Source organism: Oryza brachyantha, chromosome 8, assembly GCF_000231095.2.
Source record: "Oryza brachyantha chromosome 8, ObraRS2, whole genome shotgun sequence".
NCBI lineage: Eukaryota > Viridiplantae > Streptophyta > Magnoliopsida > Poales > Poaceae > Oryza > Oryza brachyantha.
Window position 1 is genome coordinate 15,650,801 of NC_023170.2, and position 19,135 is coordinate 15,669,935.

The following is a 19,135-nucleotide window of genomic DNA, read 5'->3' on the forward strand; positions in this document are numbered from 1 at the left end:
CGGCCCACTAGAGATTAGGGCCCATAGGCTTGGTTCGACCCGTACGTCGGTGACAATGCCTCTCCAGGTTTCTATTCTATAAACTTCTCCCGGCTCTGTCTGATAATAAATGAATGATAATAAGACCCTTTTTAGGAAGATTTTGGTGGCTGCAGTATCTCATATAATCGTCTTCAGAAGCTTCCTTCAAACAATTTTTAGATTCTAAAAAAAACGCAATGGTAGAACCAGAAGATGAACTAAAAGTCAAGGCTTTTTACCTGCTGCTGCTTATATTACAAGGATATGTTCGGTTTCGAGGCATACAAAAATAACAACTTTTACATGCCTCTAAACACCAACTTAAAAAATATAATGTCAAAACTTTCCCCACCAAAATTTTTACCAAAAGCCTCCAAACAGGGCCTAAGTTCTGCAGAAGATATGTAGAATGGACCAAAATAATTCACAGAACCATGTTTTTATTAAGCACGCGCATACTTGACAATTAATCACCTCGTCCTCCTCCCTATACAAAACTGCTTAATTAATTACACATCGCGCGCAGCAAGCTAGAAATTATTTCGTCCAGCCGCTCTCTCTCCGCTCGATCGAGTCGTCGTCGTCACTTGCATCCAAGCCAACTGAGCCATGGGCTCCGGCCGGCGGCGCATTGCCTTGTGCTAGGAGGTGGAGGGCGACGGGCCGGCGGGGTCGACGGTCTTGAACGACTGGTGCAGCCGGCGGAGGACGGCCTCGTCGCGGCTCCACTCCGGGTTGGGCGCCGTCACGAAGTGCGCGTACAGCTTGTTCCGCGCGCACGTCACCGAGATGAGGCTGTGCGCGCCGGCGCCGGCGATCTCGTAGTCGTAGTACAGCTGCCCGCTCCCGTCGGTGCGCTCCACCGACCGCACGCCGTCCGCCGAGGAGATCTGGTCCTGCAGCCCGACGTCGGAGAGCGCGAGGTTGTCGAGCACGGCGCTCACCGGCGCGAGCGCCCGGAAGCCGGCGAGGAAGGTGAGGTACTCCCGCTCCGACCGCTTCCGCGGGTTGAAGAACTCGCTGTCCGTGCCGTTGGTGCCCTTCTCCACCTTGGACACCAGCCGCTCCTTCCACCCCTCCGGCACCTCGTACACGTACTCCGCCGCGTCCTTCTTGCTCGCGTTGCCGCCGTACCCGCCGTAGTTCGCCGCGCTCGCCGCCGTGCCGTAGTACACCTTGAACTCCGGCTCCTCGGCCGCCGCCACCACCGCCGGGGACAGCACCAGCAGCCCGGCCGCCGCCACCGCCGCGACCTTGGCGGCGAGCGGCTGCTTCGCCGCCGGCGGGACCCTCACGGCCTGCGGCTGCTGCGATGACGTCGAGGAGAGGAGAGGGGAAGGGGAGAGGAGGGAGGCGAGCATGGTCATGGCGGCGCCCGTCGACGACGTGGACCAGAAGGTGCGGTGCGGTGCGGTGGTTGGCGCGCGTTTTTGTGTGGTTTTTGCGTCGGCGAGAGGATAGGAGAGATCGCCGTGGCTTATCCGGTGACGACGACATGGCGGCAATTCACACCTCACCCGCCAAGAAGGCTCGCTGTATTATGGGCTTTTATTATTGGGCCTGGACTATGATACGGGCCTTTCTAGGCCCAACTAGAGCGCCGCAAATGCTGCTGTGTTGCATACGATGGAATGGGCTTAAATTAGTATACGCTTCAATGTGCCACTTAAAGTATCATATCAGTTTCTGTCATCCGACATAGTGCGGATGTTCTAATTATCACCTAAATTGTCATTTCTGCTACACGTGTCATTCAAAGTTCTAGCTGTTACCCGAACTAGCGCGTCAATTGCAGCTATCATCTCGATCGTCGCATTGGTTACAAGTGTCATTCAAAGTTCTAGCTGCCACCCGAAGTAGCATACAAATTACAGTTGTCACCTGGATGTCGCATTGGTTACAAGTGTCATTTAAAGATTCCAGGTGTCACTTGAACTAGCGTACTAATTCCAACTGTCACCTAAATGTCGCATCAGTTACAAGTGTCAATCAAAGTTCTAGCTGTTACTTGAACTAGCGTAACAATTTTAGTTGTTGCTTGAATTACTGCATGAGTTACAAGTGTCATTCAAATTTTCAGCTGCCATCCAAATTAGCGTATCGGTTTCAGTCTAACCTAAATTGTCGCATCGGTTACAAGTATTGTTTAACATTGTTATGTTAGTGCTCAGTGTCAACAGAAATGGTGCCTACCCTCCAAGTATTGTATATGTGTCATATATTTTGACATGTGTTATTTCTAGTCCACCTTCAATAGAATTTTTACCAAGATTGTAGCCAATCTTAGCTCTCCAAATCACAATTTAAAAGCTCGTCTAGAATTCCAAAAGTAGTATAAAGGTATCAGTTGAATCAATATTTAACTAGCAAAACCACCTACTTGACTCCTATAAACACAAAGAAACCCCAACAAATCTTGCCTCGCTCATATCCCGTCGCCTACCCCTTCTCCGCCTCCGCGTATAGCCACCACCGCCCACCGCCGCATTCCGGCCCGTCAACTAGCCACACTATCTAAGCTCCTCTGGCCCTGCTGATGAGAGTAGTGTGGATAAGGTCGTCACAGCTTCACCCCATCTGCACCAGTCTCGAACCCGGGACCCCATCGGGTTGGATCTAGGTTTGCGAGAGGAGGGGTTCTGCAAGCCTCTGCCTCAATGGAGGTAGAGGATCTCACCGGCGATGGTCGGACCTTTAAGGCCGATTTCACGACCACTGGCTTCCAGCAGCTCCGCGAGCGTCTGCGGGGAAGCTGCGTGAGTTTGTGGATGACTACACCAACGCCATCATCCTGGTATGTTTGACGCCACTTGATTCCCTCCTCTTACATGTCATCATTGGCTCCATGTTGGTGTACAGCTGGCAGGGGTGAATCTACAGTGGTGTCAGTTGACACCAATGGCCTTAGGCCCGGACTACTACATCTCTCTATTTTACAACAAGTAACACCAATATTTAGGCCTTATGACACCAGTAGGGATAGTTGAATGGTACCAGCATGACGACATTTCGAATGCTAAACTCATAGATCTTAACCTATTTGCCTTCAACAAGATAATACCTATCGTGACGACCAATGAGTACTTGCTTCGGTGCTTCTTGAAATTTCTCATCTGATTTTTCTTCCAAATTTCATTCTAGCATTTTTAACACTAATTGGGCTAGCCTATCAATTTCCCTAGACACTATTGGTTGCTAACTTAGGTTGCACTTGAGTTCTAGATATTTTGTGCATTTTTTATTATTCTTTGGGAGGCCCATTTTATTTTCTATGGTTTATAAACAATGATAGAATTGTCAATCTCCATGTGCCTAGGGTTTCTAACAATTTCTCATAATGATAGGTTTATGTAATAAAATTAGTGATAGCATTTACTTGTACATGGGTTATTCTGGTTACATTAATTTAGTGTTTTACAGTTTGATCTAGCCATAGTCTATTTATTTAGTACTAGGCTAGGAGATAATTGCCTCCTTTCAAGCGCATTATATAACATAGCAATAAGGACTAATAATCTTGTCACGAACTTACGATTAGTCAAGTCTCCATGGGTACATGGCTTCAGTTTTTGCCTTTCCATTTTAGGTTTTAATAATACAACATTTATTTTTATTTCTATTTTCCCATCCATTAGCAACATTTTTGCACTAGATTTGTTGTTTTTTACCACTTATCTTCTATTGCAAAAACAATTTTGCTATCCAAAGGTGATCAAACTTTGATAACATGTTTTATGGCATCATCATAGTTATAGTGTTTAGGCAGTAATCTGCTGGTATGTTGTCCTCTATATGTAATTAATCCATCATTTATAATCATCGAGGGTGAAACATGATATATTATTGTTTGATGAAGCATCCTTTGATGGCATGGAATGCATTGCTTCAACATATTTTATTGCTTTGAATTCATTTTCTTATATGCTAGAATGATCCTAGTGAAAGTAATAAGTGGACCTTTGTTGTTGTTTTAAGTGCAGGATTACGTTATGGTCTTGCTCCAAAATACAAGGCGCAAAGATGAGGCCATCAAGGAGCTAGATTTATTTCTGGGAAAGGATAGTGCTACCTTTATATCTTGGTTAGCGCACCAGATAAGTAGTTTGAGTTTCTTAATGTTATGCATAGATTATGTTGTTAAACAAATCTTGGGTATATTTTTGCATTTGTGCACAAATGTGTTGTATTTTTTAATACTAATGCCCTCGACCACACTCCGGACCGCGTGGGGTCCAAAATTATAGGGCACCACAATTTTGAAAAATAAACACTTGCAACCTTTAATTAATATTTAGGCCAATAATATGTATGTGTTTAATGAAATGCATGTAATGTTGTTAGATTCATATTTGAAAGTGCTCTTATATGATATTAATTTTGTAGCCACTGATAATATATTATAAAAAAAATTAATGGTCAAAGTTCTGCATTGGAGCTATAGAAAACATACAAGCCTATAATTTGGGATGGAGGGAGGAATACATGTATAGCGAATTATCCAAACGATCATATAAACCTTTTCTTTTTGTTAGTGACATAAGCCCCCCTTGAGAGGGGAACAATTGTTTGTCCGCCGACAACCATGGCAGCTTGGCAAGGAAGATGGCTAAACTTACAAAGTGGCACACAAGAAGCACGGTAGCTATGTAGGCACTGTGCTAAAATATATAGGCCATGGGCATGGCCGAGATGAAACATGGATGATGATGTACTGCTAGGCATATGCTATTTATTGATTAGCTACTGAGGCAAACTGGTGTTTTTTTTTAATTGTATACATTCAATTTAACCAGCAAAATCATTGAGAACATATGGTTGCTTGCTTGAATTTATCATTTATAGTGCATATTTCTCACACCACTAACAAAATATTCAGAACAAGTGTAACTGAATACCATGCCTCCCATGTAGGTTGTGGGATCATTTATCTTTAAATTTGCACCTTTATGTGCAAACTCAAGAAGAAGACCAAGTGGATAATAAGGATGATGGAACCCCAAATGAATTACCTGGAGGAGAAAAATCATCAGAGTTGCACTCAAGGAGCAAAGGTCAAACTCATCCTGAGCGAACAATTGAATCAAGTACAACAAGAAGTCAGACTAAAAGGGATTGGAAAGGAATTGGTCGGGAGGCTAATGAAAACTTTTCAGTTCGAAGTGTACTGACGAATATTTTGCATGAAGAGGAGAAAAAGTCTCAAAAGATTAATGAAATACGGCAACCAACATCATCTAATCAACGGAATGGCAAAAGGCGTGATAGGGATGATGAACTACAACAGATAAAGGTGTGTGATAATGTGATAATAACATATGCATATAGTTGTGTTAACCAAATAAATTGACTGGAACATTTGGTCATCTTGCATACATAGCCTTTCGTGCCAATGACATTGATTCGCCTTCGCTTTTCTCACCTTCTTCAATAATTCAGTCATGCTCCTTTTCTTTTTATAGCTAATGCTTTTTCATGAACTTGTGCTATGTTGCAACTAAAATTCAACTATTTATACTCAAAATTGTATGAACTAAGATGCCATGTAAACACAGAATGCAAACTTTTATAGCATCATCATGGGGATATAAGACAATATCATGTGTGTGGTTACAATGGAAATGCACTATATATGGTTTTCCACCCTATTTGAACAATTAACTACATTTCAACAAGCATTCATTGCATTTGACCAACTAAAAGATTTTCTCTTGTGATTGTGTATATGTGGGATATTGTTTGTCCTTGCCACGACATATTTCTAGTTAGGATTAACAACTAGCCGATCTAGTTATTTGTGCTTGTTTGTAATTATTGGGGGAAATCACCAAATAGCCAATAATCTATATATCTACTATATATCTAAAGTATTGTTGATATTTTGCTATAAAATTCCTATGGAATAGCTTTTGTTGGACAAGTAACTATAGTATTGACTATAATTTAGTTTAGCATCTTAATTTTTGGTATGACAGTAAGCATTCACTCTTTACATCTCTATTTGATATGGTGTTTTCTTTTGTTCTTCATTTTCATTGTTTAAAATTTAATTACAATGGATCCAGCATACCATTGGACATAGTATTTACCATTGATTCTTCTCTTTATTGCTAGACAGACTTGCCTTTGCGTCGTGATGTTGGTGCCTCCTACCGTCTTCTCAAGTTTGCTATTCGAGATGTTGTGGAAGTTGTATAACACACCAATAGCTTCGCAAAACCATTTTCTAAGATCTTACCTTTTGTGGTTCCCACATCATCTGTGGAGAACCATCATGGTAAAATAACAAAAACATCGATAGAGTGTCAATTGTCTGACAGAAAGATAGAAAGAACTAGACAAATTTTACAAATACATGGAGCTGATTTAGCTCTTATAGCTACTGCAAATTCTACAAAAGTTAGATCTAGTGGAAGCGTGTTCAGTCGATTAGGCCAAGGGAATGTTCTGAATCAGATATCCAGTTCTTGTGAACAGATAGATTATGAAGATATTAAACCAACTATAACTATTGATGATGATGTTTCAGATCAATATGATAACGATGATGAGATATCTAGAGACCTAACAATAGAAGACGAGGAAGTTGAAATGAATGTTGATTTTGCATCCAATGATGATATTAATAAAGATGATGGAATTACTAGATATGAAAGTTCTGATTCACAACTAGGCGCTTACTCTTCAGTTGTGGAGAAGAAAGATATTTTCATGAAACAAAGTGTTGAACCAAAAAAAAGTATGATGAGACACTCATGCTTGATTAAGGAGGAGCAGCCAGGTTCCTCATCATCAATAAGTATGAGCAAAACCGTGGTTGTCCCAGTTAATGCCAACACCATGGAACCTTCCAATTATGAAACACCAAAAGATGTTCATGTTGTAGAGAAAACAGACATCACGCCTATGAATATTAGTCTTACTTCTCTGACTAGTAATATCAATGTAAGTAACTTGATCCCTTGAACCAAACAATTTTATTTGATACTATGTGTTATCTTTATCTTTTTTTGCATATCATTCTAATAATTTTATTTTTTGAAGTTTTGCTTCTACTTGTTTTTTAAAAACATTATATGTAAGTAAGCTAGGTAGTTTTGGATATTTGCATGTTCGTAATAACCATCTCTCATTTGTCATTGAAACTGAAATAGAATATCGAGTGAAGATACTTTTTTATTCAATGATTTGCCACAACTTCAATGTACTAGCTAGGCTAAAGTAGGATGGTGATTGGTTTGGAATATTATTTCATTATATTTTCATGTCTTCATGACTAGCTAAAAAGGCATGTGTTGATTGGCTTAGATCAACAAAGTATGAATAGAAAGAGTATAGCTATCTCATTTGCATGTTGTGTTGATACATATATATAGTTACCGTACTAACTTGCTTCTATATTTATATTATTACAAAGAAAAAAATCATTATTTAGCTCTTGCATATGTTGACTACCTGTGCTTGTTCTATTGGTCATTTAGCTTGTAATTAGCTCGAATATTTTTAAATTATTTAGGAAACTTCACATAGATGCTACCTAACTGTTGAGAAATCTATTCAGAAACTTACTCATGGAGAAGTCCAAAAGGATTCACAAAGACCTACAATCGCAACATCTGGTATATGAGACAATTCAAAATCTTTAAGCATTTGAAATTGTTTTCTTCATATGTTAAAGCAAAATTACAATGCAAAACTAGCACTCCAATGTAAATTCCTATTTAAATCAATCATCATTACAAAATGTTTCACACTTTTCATTCTTGTTTATTACACGATGTAATATATCTTGCATTCCTTGCAGTTATGAGTCCGTATAGCACTGCACATCCAACTGAGAACGCAAACTCTAGAACTCTCTATGTTAGTAATGTTGGTATCTATATCTTCTCATCACACCTATGGTTTCTCATCCTATAGTCTTAAACTTATTATTGTCAAATGTATTTAAAGGTTCATTTTGGTGCTACCAAAGACGCATTATCTCGCCATTTCAACCAGTTTGGCGCGGTGCTCAGAGTAATCATTGTAACTAATGCAGCAACAAGGCAGCCAACAGGGTTAGTCTATGCTTCTTTTTAATCTTTTCTACGAACATGTTATGCATCATCATACTGGTTTAGAGATGTGAAGTGACGGGCCATGTTTACATATCTCGTAACGAAGGCACTGTTATGCATGCCTTTTATTGTAAAATAAACTTGACAGGGTTTCAAAAACTGTTATAGTTATATGTCTCGTTATAACATGAAACTCAACTTTAGATACAATTATAAATAACCTTATATATGTAAAGTCGGTAGTGTTTTAGTTGGTTATATGTGGTGCTAGATCCTACCCCGCATGAACACCTTTACTTTGGTATCTAAATAATAAGGTTTTTGCATGTAGCCCATATAAATTGGTGATAATAGTTCATGTTTCATATATCTCTAGAAGATAAATTGTGGATTCAATTTATTTAATCATTCTATGCTATTACGAGGGAAATACTTTGAGTAAACATAACTAACATCACAAGCATTAATCTTATGTTGAGTTCCATTACATATATGAAATTTAGAACTGAATATTTATATAGTTTTCTTATCCATTGTTAGTTGTAACTATATTGCTCTTGTCATAGACTAATAGTTGAGTGAATTGCTTTTGCAGGATTAAGAATCAAAATGGCATGTTTTTTTTCATGTACCAAAGTTAACGAAGCTACATAAATTAATTACTTCAAATCTAAAGCCAGACATTCTCATTTATTTCTTAAGTAGAACTCAATGATTTTTTTATCCAATATAGATCTGCCTACGTAGAGTTTTTACACAGAGACTCAGCTGAACGTGCTATGTCATTGAATGGAACATCATTTATGGCATGCCTTCTCAAGGTACTATGGTCAATATGGGACATCATTGTCTATTTACTTTGGTCATTATGAAGCACCATTGTCCATCCATCGACTGAAATAGAGTATGAATATATAATAGTGCCCCTAACCATTTTTGTTCTATGCTCATGGCTCATCCACCATATGTTTCTAAATGAAACTGATGAATGGGAGTTGTCACTCTGTTACTTTCTTGGTTAGCATGTTGGGTTGATTTTCAATGCTTCTGATTTTGAGCATTAAGTGCATTCAACAGATGGTATTTTATTTGTTTTTTCCCTTCTATTATAGGTTGTCAAATGGAGTTCTCATGAAGCTGCACATTTTGGTGGTTGGCCTAGTGGTAGGCGATCAATAATGTATTCCTGGCATAGTAGGATGGTATACCCAAGGGGTGTTCCTAGTAGTATCTTCAGAGGGCGTGCTCCAATAAAAGTTGGTGCTAGAAGCTTACAGTGGAGACGGGAGCCTTCAATTGCTGATTCAACTACAGGTGCTAAGCCTGGCATGACTGTGGAACTATCTCCTACTGAGCAGGTTCTTCCTCCTACCACATAGGGATGATGAACTATAGTTGATAATAAGAACCAAATTGGTGCCTAGCCTACCATGCAGCATGTAAAAATCAACATAATAAACTTGGAATGGTTTACGCAAAAATGATGCTATGTAAAAAAGGCTAAAAGTAGGGAAATGCCAAGAAAATAAAATAAAATAAGAAAAGGGGAGGAGTTTGGAGTCAGCTTTTGGTAAGCCGCCATGTTGATACTTGGAGGTGGCTGTATTCGAGATTAATGAATTGTCGTAATATTGAGCAAGCAATTTTGTTTAGCCATCTAAAAGAACTTGCTGAGATTTGATATAATCTCTACCTTTTGCTTTGTTGGTGGTTCAATGGATATCAATTGTCAGGCAGAGCATCTGAAGGCTAGTTTTCAAGCATAATATTTAGTCTTAGTCCGAGCTTCATCATTGTAAGCTCCAATTGTACAACGGTATATCTATTTGTACCCTTATAAAACCCAATCTCTTTCCCCACAAAAATAATTAAAAAAGGAAAAAGGAAAGACTTCTCTTTGTTTTTCTCTATTTTTAATTGAACATAGTTCTGTTTTATATTTTTAATTTATTGATATAATCTTTTAGTTAGACTTTTGTCTATATGGTGAACTTGTTCGATTAGTTGCAACAATATGATCTATGCATGAAGAAATTGGGGTGATGTCTTCTAGTTTTATTAAGGATGCATTACTGAAGTGGAAAAATGAGACTGCCTCTGGCTAGTCACTGATACTTCAAGTATTTCATTTTTCAACTCCGTAATAGTTAACTTTTATCATTTATACTATTAAATAGCTATTAAAAATAGATAATCCTTCATCACCAGAAGAACACATGTTTCATTCATTCATTCAAACATGCCCCTAGAAAGACATTGCACATACATCCATACATGTAGATACGGTTACATTCGTTCGTCCGGTTTTCTAAGCCAAATTTCATGCACATGATTCCTAAGCTGCTAAACGGTGTGTGTTTTGTTAAAATTGTCCGTAGAAAAAAATTATTTTTAAAAAAGCATATTAATATATTTTTCAATCTTTCTATAACTTATAATTAATTAATGATATGTTAATCCTCTACTATATTTTTCACATCGGCTACTGAACCTATGCAATAACACAGCCGCAGTAGCAATGTAATACTTCACTTTGTAACTCGTCAGCATCCGAAAGTCGCTTTTTTTCGCGGGGAGGATACTTGGTGATACGAGCATATCGATGCTAGAACGCTATATCTTGCAAATTTGCAAAGCTCGCCAGTTGCCAAATTGCCACCCATTTTGCCAAGCGATCAGACACTTTCAGGAGACGAGACGATGATAATTATCAACTAATTCTCAGTCAGTGGTCAGTGGTGGGAAAGCAAAGCGAAGCTCGCTGCGCGACGCGAGCACGTGAAGAAGGCAGCCACAGCACAGCGAGCGTATCTCGTAGCATTTGCCTCGAGCGAGCGATGGCGTGTGATGCTGCCTGCACTGCACCAGCACCAGCACCAGCTGCAGCTGCAGCTGCTAGTGGCCTTCCTACGCAGCACAGCGTCACCGTGCTGGCATTCACGGGAGGGTATTAATTACGTGTTTAGGGTTTGGTGTTAGCTAGGGGACCTGGCTTCATGGACAACTTAAGCTAATTCGATCTATGGCGTCATCAGAGTAAATTTAATAGCAGAGCTAATACTAAGCAATTAGCTCATATTAAAGTTAATATACACAATACATTAGCTACAATATTGGCTCCACTATTTTTCTTTCTGATTTTCTCACTTTTGTATTTAATATATTTATCTTAAGCATGTGTTTTTTGTGTGAGAGCCAACGCTCTTTATTTTTTTATTTTATCTCTCCTTCACATGTGCTTGCAGTTTGGTTTATAGGCTTCTATTCTACTTGCTCTCACGATAATCACAATGTTATTTTTTTTGGTACAATATATTTATTTATGTACTCCTCGGGTTTTTACGTGTAGTGTTGTTTACTTTTTGAATCTATGTTTGACAATCATTTTATAAAAGTACAGTATATAATTATTATTTATTTTATTGTATTTGTTTTATATTTAAAGAAGTTTTTTAAATATGATTTATATTTATGTATAATAATTTTAGTAAGATAAAAGGTAAATATATAAATAAATTGATAGAGTCAAGTATTAAAAATGAGGGAGCGTATAATTCCTCTCGTTTGCATCGAGTACATGCATGCTGCATAATAATAACATTAGAGTATACGTGGGCAGTTCACCCAATCCTGGCTCCCAGAAATTAATTAAGGCTATAACGATTGATTATTATGGATAGAAAACACCTACTAAACCTAGTGGGATCTTTTCTCTCTCTCCTGATAAACAAAATCGATCCTCCCTATCATGCCGACAGCCAACATAGTGATGCATGTGTCACGGCTCTGGAGATGAATGTAGAGACTTATATATATAAAAAAACCAATATCTCTTTGGATTTGGTTTTTGCCTGGGCCTCACCAATTTGTGAAGCAACTTTAGGTGTAATTTAAGGATTCTCTGTTGATAGAGATGCCTAGAGTCTAGAAAAAGAAAAAAAACATGCTGCTACTAGTACTACTATGCTAATAAAATACACTTAAATAAAAAAGGTGCCCACTTGAGCGGCCACGGCGCCATCGCGTCTTCCCCAAAAACCGATACACAAAATCGAGTTTATGCTGTGCTTCGTGGGGGCAGCCCACTAAACCACTTTCCAATAAACTAACCAATCCGGTGATGACTCGAGAATAAACAGAGGATTTAGTCGGCGAGGGGGTGTAAAATACGGCCATCCAAACTCCAACCATCTCTTTCTAGAAAAAGCTGGATTCATGTTATGTATCGCCAAACCGACGTCATTGCCACGGTATAATGCTAAGCCATTACGTTACAATCTCTGATCTCTTGGTGTGAAACACGGTTGGTAGATAATATTAGGATCTAATATACAGATTAAGGGCATGTTGGGAGAGCTCTCAAATGGTCCATATGTTTTAAGAATCGTTACAGATTCTGAGAAGCTAGAGAAGTTGGGTTTAGAACCTTTTCCAGATTCCTAAAAACTGACTATCAAACAGCTGCTTCTCATAATCTAAAGTTCCCTAAATAATCCCTAAGATAATTAAAAATAGTTCACATCCTTAATAATAGACACATAACTAAGAGTTTCGACCCTATAATTTAAGAAAGGTACGAGGAGATTGCAAGTCAAACCACATTTCGCAGCCAGATAATAGCCGACTGAAGTAACTAATTAAATAAAAGGACGGTCTACATTGGTTAGGAGGGTTATGAAATTCTGATTCCGTTTGAACTGATCATCATTTCTATATAAATACTTCTTAAAAGTGGAGTGGTATGTACTTCTTCTTAATATGTATGTATAACCCATCATTAGTTATAGAGTTTTTTGTTCTATGGACGTGCACAGTCCATCATCAGGTGTATGGATGTACGGGTACATTACTAGTAGAGGAAAAGGATTCACTCCCTCCCAAAATATAATAACTTTAGACCTACGTTCTCTTTTTACCCAAATACATACTTTCACCACTAAAGTTTTTCACATACCTTGGTGAGGCCGTGGGTGAAATATGACTTCTCTAAATTACTACTCTCTAACATATACTATTGATGTGTATTTGCTCGATATGAGACCCCATGTGTCGGTCATTTAAAATTAGATGATACTGAGGATGATTTTTTTTATAAAAAGTCAAACGGTATATTTGTACGTGAAAATAATTTGTAAATAGATTTTTTATATATGTATTCTTAGCTATCTAAAAGTCTAGATTGTAAAATAAACTTTAATAAAAAACCAAAAACTAAACTTTAAATTCAAGGTTGAAGATTTTAATTTTAACTTATAAGTACAACAAGTGAAAATATATGTTGGTTAAGTCAAATGATCCCCTTATGAGAATGGGTACTCTTCGATCGGCTCACCTTGATGGCAACCATCGTCGCCATCGATAGGTCTAGGTCGGCTGCTGTAATAGTCCATTCATCGTCTCCTCGCTAGGACGCTACTCCAGCTGTTTGCCTTCCCTGCCGCAGCTGTTATCCAGTTAGGTAGTTACCCCCGCACGGAAGAACGCACGCGGTCACCAGCACATTTTCCTCGCCACGCACCACCATAACACCCCAGCCAGCAGCACCAGTAGAAATAGGTTGATACACGTTGACGTTGACGAAACAGCAGTAACACTGCGTTCCTTTGTTACGTAAGGATAAAAAGACAAAATATCATCTGATTTCTCAATATATATTTTACATTATAAATAATAAAATTATTAATATAAAAAAATTAAAATATGAGATAATCTAAACATTTGTAAAAGATATATACCGAGTAAACACAGTTTGATAAATACGCATAAAAAACCGGGGAACAATAGTAGCATAAAGAAGGCAGACTGACTAGGGGTGTTTAGTTGGTGAAATGAAAATTTTTGCGTGTCACATCAGACGTTTGATCGAATGTTGGAAGGGGTTTTCGGACAAAAATGAAAAAATGAATTTCATGGCTGGCATGGAAACCGTGAAACGGATCTTTTGAGCCTAATTAATCCGTCATTAGCGTATGCGGGTTACTGTAGCGTTTATGGCTAATTATCTACTAATTAGGCTCAAAAGATTCGTCTCACGATTTCTCATATAACTGTGCAATTAGTTTTTCAATTTTTTTATATTTAATACTCTATTTATGTGTCCAAAGATTTGATGTGATATTTTTGGGTGAAAATTTTTGAGAACTAAACGGCGCCTAAATTAGTATCGCGGCATTGTTCTCCACCACGTGATTCACCATATTTTTACCGTGGCGATCGACCGACAGCGACGGGGTTGGGGGGAAAGGCAGTGGCAGCTGCTGCAGCATCGGCGTCGGCATCGCGCTCCCGTGCCTGCTAATCCTAATCCGCACAGGCGCAGCTCAGCTCAGCTGCCGGACAGCGACAACCGATCGACGATGCGCGCAGCGCTCACGCGGGCTCGGGGGGCCGGCGGGCGAATCGCGCGGCGCGCGTCGTTTCCGCTGCGTTTCCTGCCGGGGTTTTCTTCTGTTTTCTCTCTCGTTGGCTTCGGGGGGGATGGATGTACATCTCTCTGCTGTTGTACGTACCCCCCGCGCGGTCGGTCAGCTTTGGGCGGCGGGCGGCTCGCGGGCGCGGCCGGGTATGGGTATGGGTACTGCCTGCCTCTGCCGTATGCGTGTGTGCGGGCGTGATGCTGGCTGGCGGCTTCGCTTCGCTGGGTGGTCATCCGGTGGATTGGCGCTTGTGCCCCCGGGGCTGCCTGGGCCGCCTGCAAGTTGGTGTCGCGTATCGACCCGGTCTAACCTGGGGCTCAGTGTTTACGGGTTTACTCCGTCCATCTTTAAAAGTGAAAAGATTTAAAGACTAGTACTCTTCTATCGAAATATTTATTGTTTAGGGTGTGATTTGATCGAACTTCCTAAGTTCTGGTGAATAATTTTATGTTATATTATATTTATAAAATTTACTAAATTCATGATACTACGATAGTACCTTTTCATGAGAATTTATGTATATCATTTGTCATATATTTAAACTAAACATTTAAGAAATTATCATGGTTGAAATTTTAAAATTTTAATTAAATATTGTCTTAAACGATAAATATTTTTAATCGAAAAATATTATCTTTATTAACATGGTGATAAATTAAGCGAGGCGAGAAAAAAAGAAACAGGTAAAAAAGAAAGAGTTGAATATCGAGTTTGAATCCGGCACACTTACTTTTTGTTTACATGGTGGCGTTGATGTGTTTAACACGGTGCATGGACGTAGATGCAACACATAAAACACCAACAATTAGCATCCACTGTTCCCAAGTCTAAAACGCCGATAATTTTAGAACCGGAGGGAGTATCGTGCAATACTTAAATTTGGTGTGTCACTGAACCACCTAACAATTAATCTGATCAGTTCTTAAAAAAAATTAATCTGATCACCACCTTCCCTATGAGTTACCTTTTTTTTTCTACATGACTATAACAATTTGCTGTGGTTCAAATGATCAAATCCATATTAAAGACTAACAAAATAAGCCAGTGCATTTTTTTATTACATCGCATGACTGAACAACTCTATAACCTTCAGTATTACTCCATATGCTCTAAATACTCTACTTGTGTTTTAATGTGAGATCTACTCTTAAGTTTTTATCACACAATTATATGGTATTTCTTCATAGACCAAATTATATCTCTTGTGTATAATCCCAGCATCAAATAGCTTTCAAGCTTCCCTAACCTAAAGCCGAGACATTCATCACCCAATTTACAGTACTTACACGGCTACACCCAACCAGTCTAGCTACCTACTAACAATCACAACCACAAGTGTTGTACACGCGTACCGCTTGCATCATTCGCACACCGTATTGCATATCATTCTCCTTTTTTACATTTTTTATTTTCCTTAACCCATAAGAAAGAGACACGGATAGTGTGATTGTTTGACATTTTTATTAAAAAGGCTATACAACATAATTACAAATGCAAAGTAATTTATGAATAAAACTTATTTATATAATATACATACTCTTAGCGACCTAAAGATAAAGTTGGAAAATAAATCTCGATAAAAAAACTCAAATCAATTCAAATTTAAGAATGAAAATTCAAAATTTGCCATATAACTGTATAAGCATAAGTAAAAGAAAAAAAAGATGGTGTTGAAAGAGATCACCATAAAACCGAATTCAGATTATCTCCATTACTGCAAATATACACTCTAGTAATTAATTTGAGCCTTTTATTTTAATCTAATGATAAAAAAAACATCCAAAATACTAACACAAAACCAAACCCATGCTGTACGTCTTTACCGGCAGGTGAGCACCCAAGGGCAGCAGCGCCATTTCCAAGCCAGCGCGGCGGCCACCGCCGGAAATAACCGCGCGCCCGCGACACGCCGAGAACGCGTACGCCGCCCGTCTCCTCTTCCTCACGCGATAAAAAGCCACCACCCCGTCGCCTCGCCTCGCTAACCCATTTCCAAAAGCAAAGCTGCTAGCTCATCTCCTCTCTCCCTCTCGCTCTCTCTCGCTTCCTCTCTCGCGCACGCGAGGAATTCGAGTTCTTGGTCGGTGTGGGTGTGTGTGGGATCATGGCGCAGAGGGACAAGAAGGTGGAGGAGCCGACGGAGCTGCGGGCGCCGGAGATGACGCTGTGCGCCAACAGCTGTGGCTTCCCGGGCAACCCAGCGACCAAGAACCTCTGCCAGAATTGCTTCTTGGCGGCCTCGGCTTCCTCCTCCGCCGCCGCGCCGCCGTCTCCTTCCTCCTCCTCCTCGTCGCCGTCGTTTGCGGTGGTGGAGAAGCCGAGGGCGGCTGCACCAGCGGCTGCGGTGACGCTGGTGGCCGCCGCGGCCGTTGACCGGCCGACGGCGGGGCCGATGGAATCGAAGGCGTCGAGGTCGTCGGTCAACCGGTGCCACAGCTGCCGGAAGCGGGTCGGCCTGACCGGGTTCCGGTGCCGGTGCGGCGAGCTCTTCTGCGGCGCGCACCGGTACTCCGACCGCCACGACTGCAGCTTCGACTACAAATCGGCGGCGAGGGACGCCATCGCCAGGGAGAACCCCGTCGTGCGCGCCGCCAAGATCGTTAGGTTCTAAAGATTGATACAAGAGGAAAACCTGAAATTTCCTCCTTTTTCTTTCTTTTCTTTCCTTTTTTTCTTTCCTTTTTAAAAAATTAAAGGTGAGGGTGGATAGTATTGTTCTTTTCCTGAGAGCTTCTCAAAGGTGAACAAAAAGAGAAGAAAAAAGGAAAAGAAAAGGGAGATGAGATGAGATGGGTGACTCAAGATGCATCAAGCAAAGGAAGAACAATATGGTGATGATGATGATATTGTTGTTGCAGTGGTGGTTGTGGTTGGATGGAAGAGGATGGAGGAAGGAAGAAGATGGGGATGGTGTGTTGTCCTCCCACAAATCTCTATTTAATTTAATTTCCTTCTTGTATAAAAAGTATTATAATCTGTGGAGAGCATTATTACCAGCTTTGAGCTAGTGGAATATTTTTCTTTTATTATCTTCTCTTTTTTTCCTCCATTGGTTGGGAATTGCCCTGACAGCTCAATCATTGACGCTTGGAGCCCTCTATTAGCAGTAGTTGAACTGGATTAGCTAGCCGAGCATTATTGGGTTGGTCCAAGTTGCGTATGCTAATTATTTCCCTGTTTTTTTTGGTAGCCATCCTGTGTTCGGGTTGATTAAAATTGTGTTGACGACACCTAATACTGCTACAAATTGACGTCCACGTGTCGACATTTCGTCCTACACAATCGGTTTTTTTTCCGATGTTCCAAACCGAATTTCGTCTCACATTTCACTATCTAGTAATAAAAATAAAGTTTGGAAAAAGCCGTCAAGACTATTCGTTTAGATCTTTTGATCTCTAGGCTGATAAATTTTAATAGAATTTCACTTCAATTGTTTCCCATGAAATTGATTATAAACCATAATAACTTAAAAATAATTTATAAATAATTTTTTATATATGCAATTGTTGATAATCTAAAATCAACTTCAAAATCAAAATTCAAAATTTGACAACGCCATATAAGCTGAAAAGCAAACAGTGAGAGTTTAGTGATTCTCTGTAATTTTTTATACCGGCTCCCGTTCTATGATTTATAATTAAGTACAAAATTCTGCCCGAAACCAGCATTGCAATAATTCAAAATTCGGAATTAATTTGGGCTAAGCAAGCGACAGGATCAGGGAGGGACTCAGGGTATGCCTCCAAAGAAAATCCCCGGCGACCTTTCCTCCCCTCGCAAAGGCGGAGGATCTTTCGCCGATTCCCACCGCCACCGCGGCCCCACCTCCGGTCATCATCGCCGGCACAGGTCGGCAGGCAATGCGAGCGCCTCTTTCCACTTCCAAAATGCCGTCGTGGAAGCCACGTGGCCCAGGCTGGAATGGCTCTTCCATGATCGGCTTTCTCGTGATGAGCTCCATTGTAGAGTAGCTAGCTGGAGCAAATAAATAAATTAGTTCTAAATCATGGCCAATCTGTGTTATAACTTATAACTCGTCTTTTTAATTGTGCTAATACTTAGTATCTAAAATTTAAATTAGAGTTAATTTTGATAGTTTTTCTCGTATTATATTTTTCATTTTTAGCTGTTAGATCGCTAAAAATGTGTGTATAAAATTTATTTATAAATTAGTTTTCATTAGTAAAAATCCATAAGCAAAAAGATGGGCGTTGATTATTAGGTTTCACGAGTGAAATCGATCGATGGATCCAACACAAGCGCGTGAGTTGCTTTGGACTGGTTCCTCGCTCATGGGAATTGGTTTACAAATTATAGTAGTTGTAGGCTTGTAGCTAACTTGGTACTTTTTTTTCCCGGATACATGTCAACGAGATTTAGAAAGATCGATCACGTGGTGTAGACAAATTTTGTTGTAACAAATTCTGAATGAGGTGTACGGATTGCATGGTACATCTGATTGAATAGTTCAAATGGATTTGAATTCAAACAAAACAATTTGACTGTGTGTGACTAAATTCAAATGAACTGACAAATGCTTGACTGACCAATAAGCTTTGCCCTGGATCTGGAATTTCTGAAATTTCATAACGTTTCGGACAGAAAATTTGAGGGACGGGCTACCACAATTTGCGATTTAGA

At 39.7% G+C, this 19,135-nt stretch overlaps 2 protein-coding genes and 1 pseudogene across 3 annotated transcripts; 2 read left to right on the forward strand and 1 right to left on the reverse strand.

Annotated features, from left to right (window-relative positions):
• Nucleotides 1-431: 431 nt before the first annotated feature.
• Nucleotides 432-1,524, reverse strand: LOC102713017 (thylakoid lumenal 19 kDa protein, chloroplastic). The gene has a single exon (XM_015840169.2). It carries the CDS (start codon nucleotides 1,386-1,388, stop codon nucleotides 663-665), a length of 726 nt encoding a protein of 241 aa, XP_015695655.2. The 5' UTR covers nucleotides 1,389-1,524; the 3' UTR covers nucleotides 432-662.
• Nucleotides 1,525-2,678: 1,154 nt separating this feature from the next.
• Nucleotides 2,679-9,457, forward strand: LOC102713296 (annotated as a pseudogene). Its single transcript, XR_423768.1, has 9 exons — nucleotides 2,679-2,815; nucleotides 4,002-4,102; nucleotides 4,933-5,311; nucleotides 6,133-6,963; nucleotides 7,580-7,637; nucleotides 7,823-7,890; nucleotides 7,972-8,078; nucleotides 8,812-8,899; nucleotides 9,191-9,457. The product of XR_423768.1 is annotated as an uncharacterized LOC102713296 (transcript).
• A 6,975-nt stretch (nucleotides 9,458-16,432) lies between these two features.
• On the forward strand, nucleotides 16,433-17,529 carry LOC102713569 (zinc finger A20 and AN1 domain-containing stress-associated protein 11-like). Its single transcript, XM_040526970.1, has one exon. The coding sequence runs from the start codon at nucleotides 16,599-16,601 to the stop codon at nucleotides 17,103-17,105; it is 507 nt and encodes a 168-aa protein (XP_040382904.1). The 5' UTR covers nucleotides 16,433-16,598; the 3' UTR covers nucleotides 17,106-17,529.
• Nucleotides 17,530-19,135: the final 1,606 nt, after the last annotated feature.

Excerpts from the sequence above, each read along its gene's own strand:
- LOC102713569 (XM_040526970.1), top strand. The coding sequence starts at position 16,599 with ATGGCGCAGAGGGACAAGAAGGTGGAGGAGCCGACGGAGCTGCGGGCG.
- LOC102713017 (XM_015840169.2), bottom strand. The coding sequence starts at position 1,388 with ATGACCATGCTCGCCTCCCTCCTCTCCCCTTCCCCTCTCCTCTCCTCG.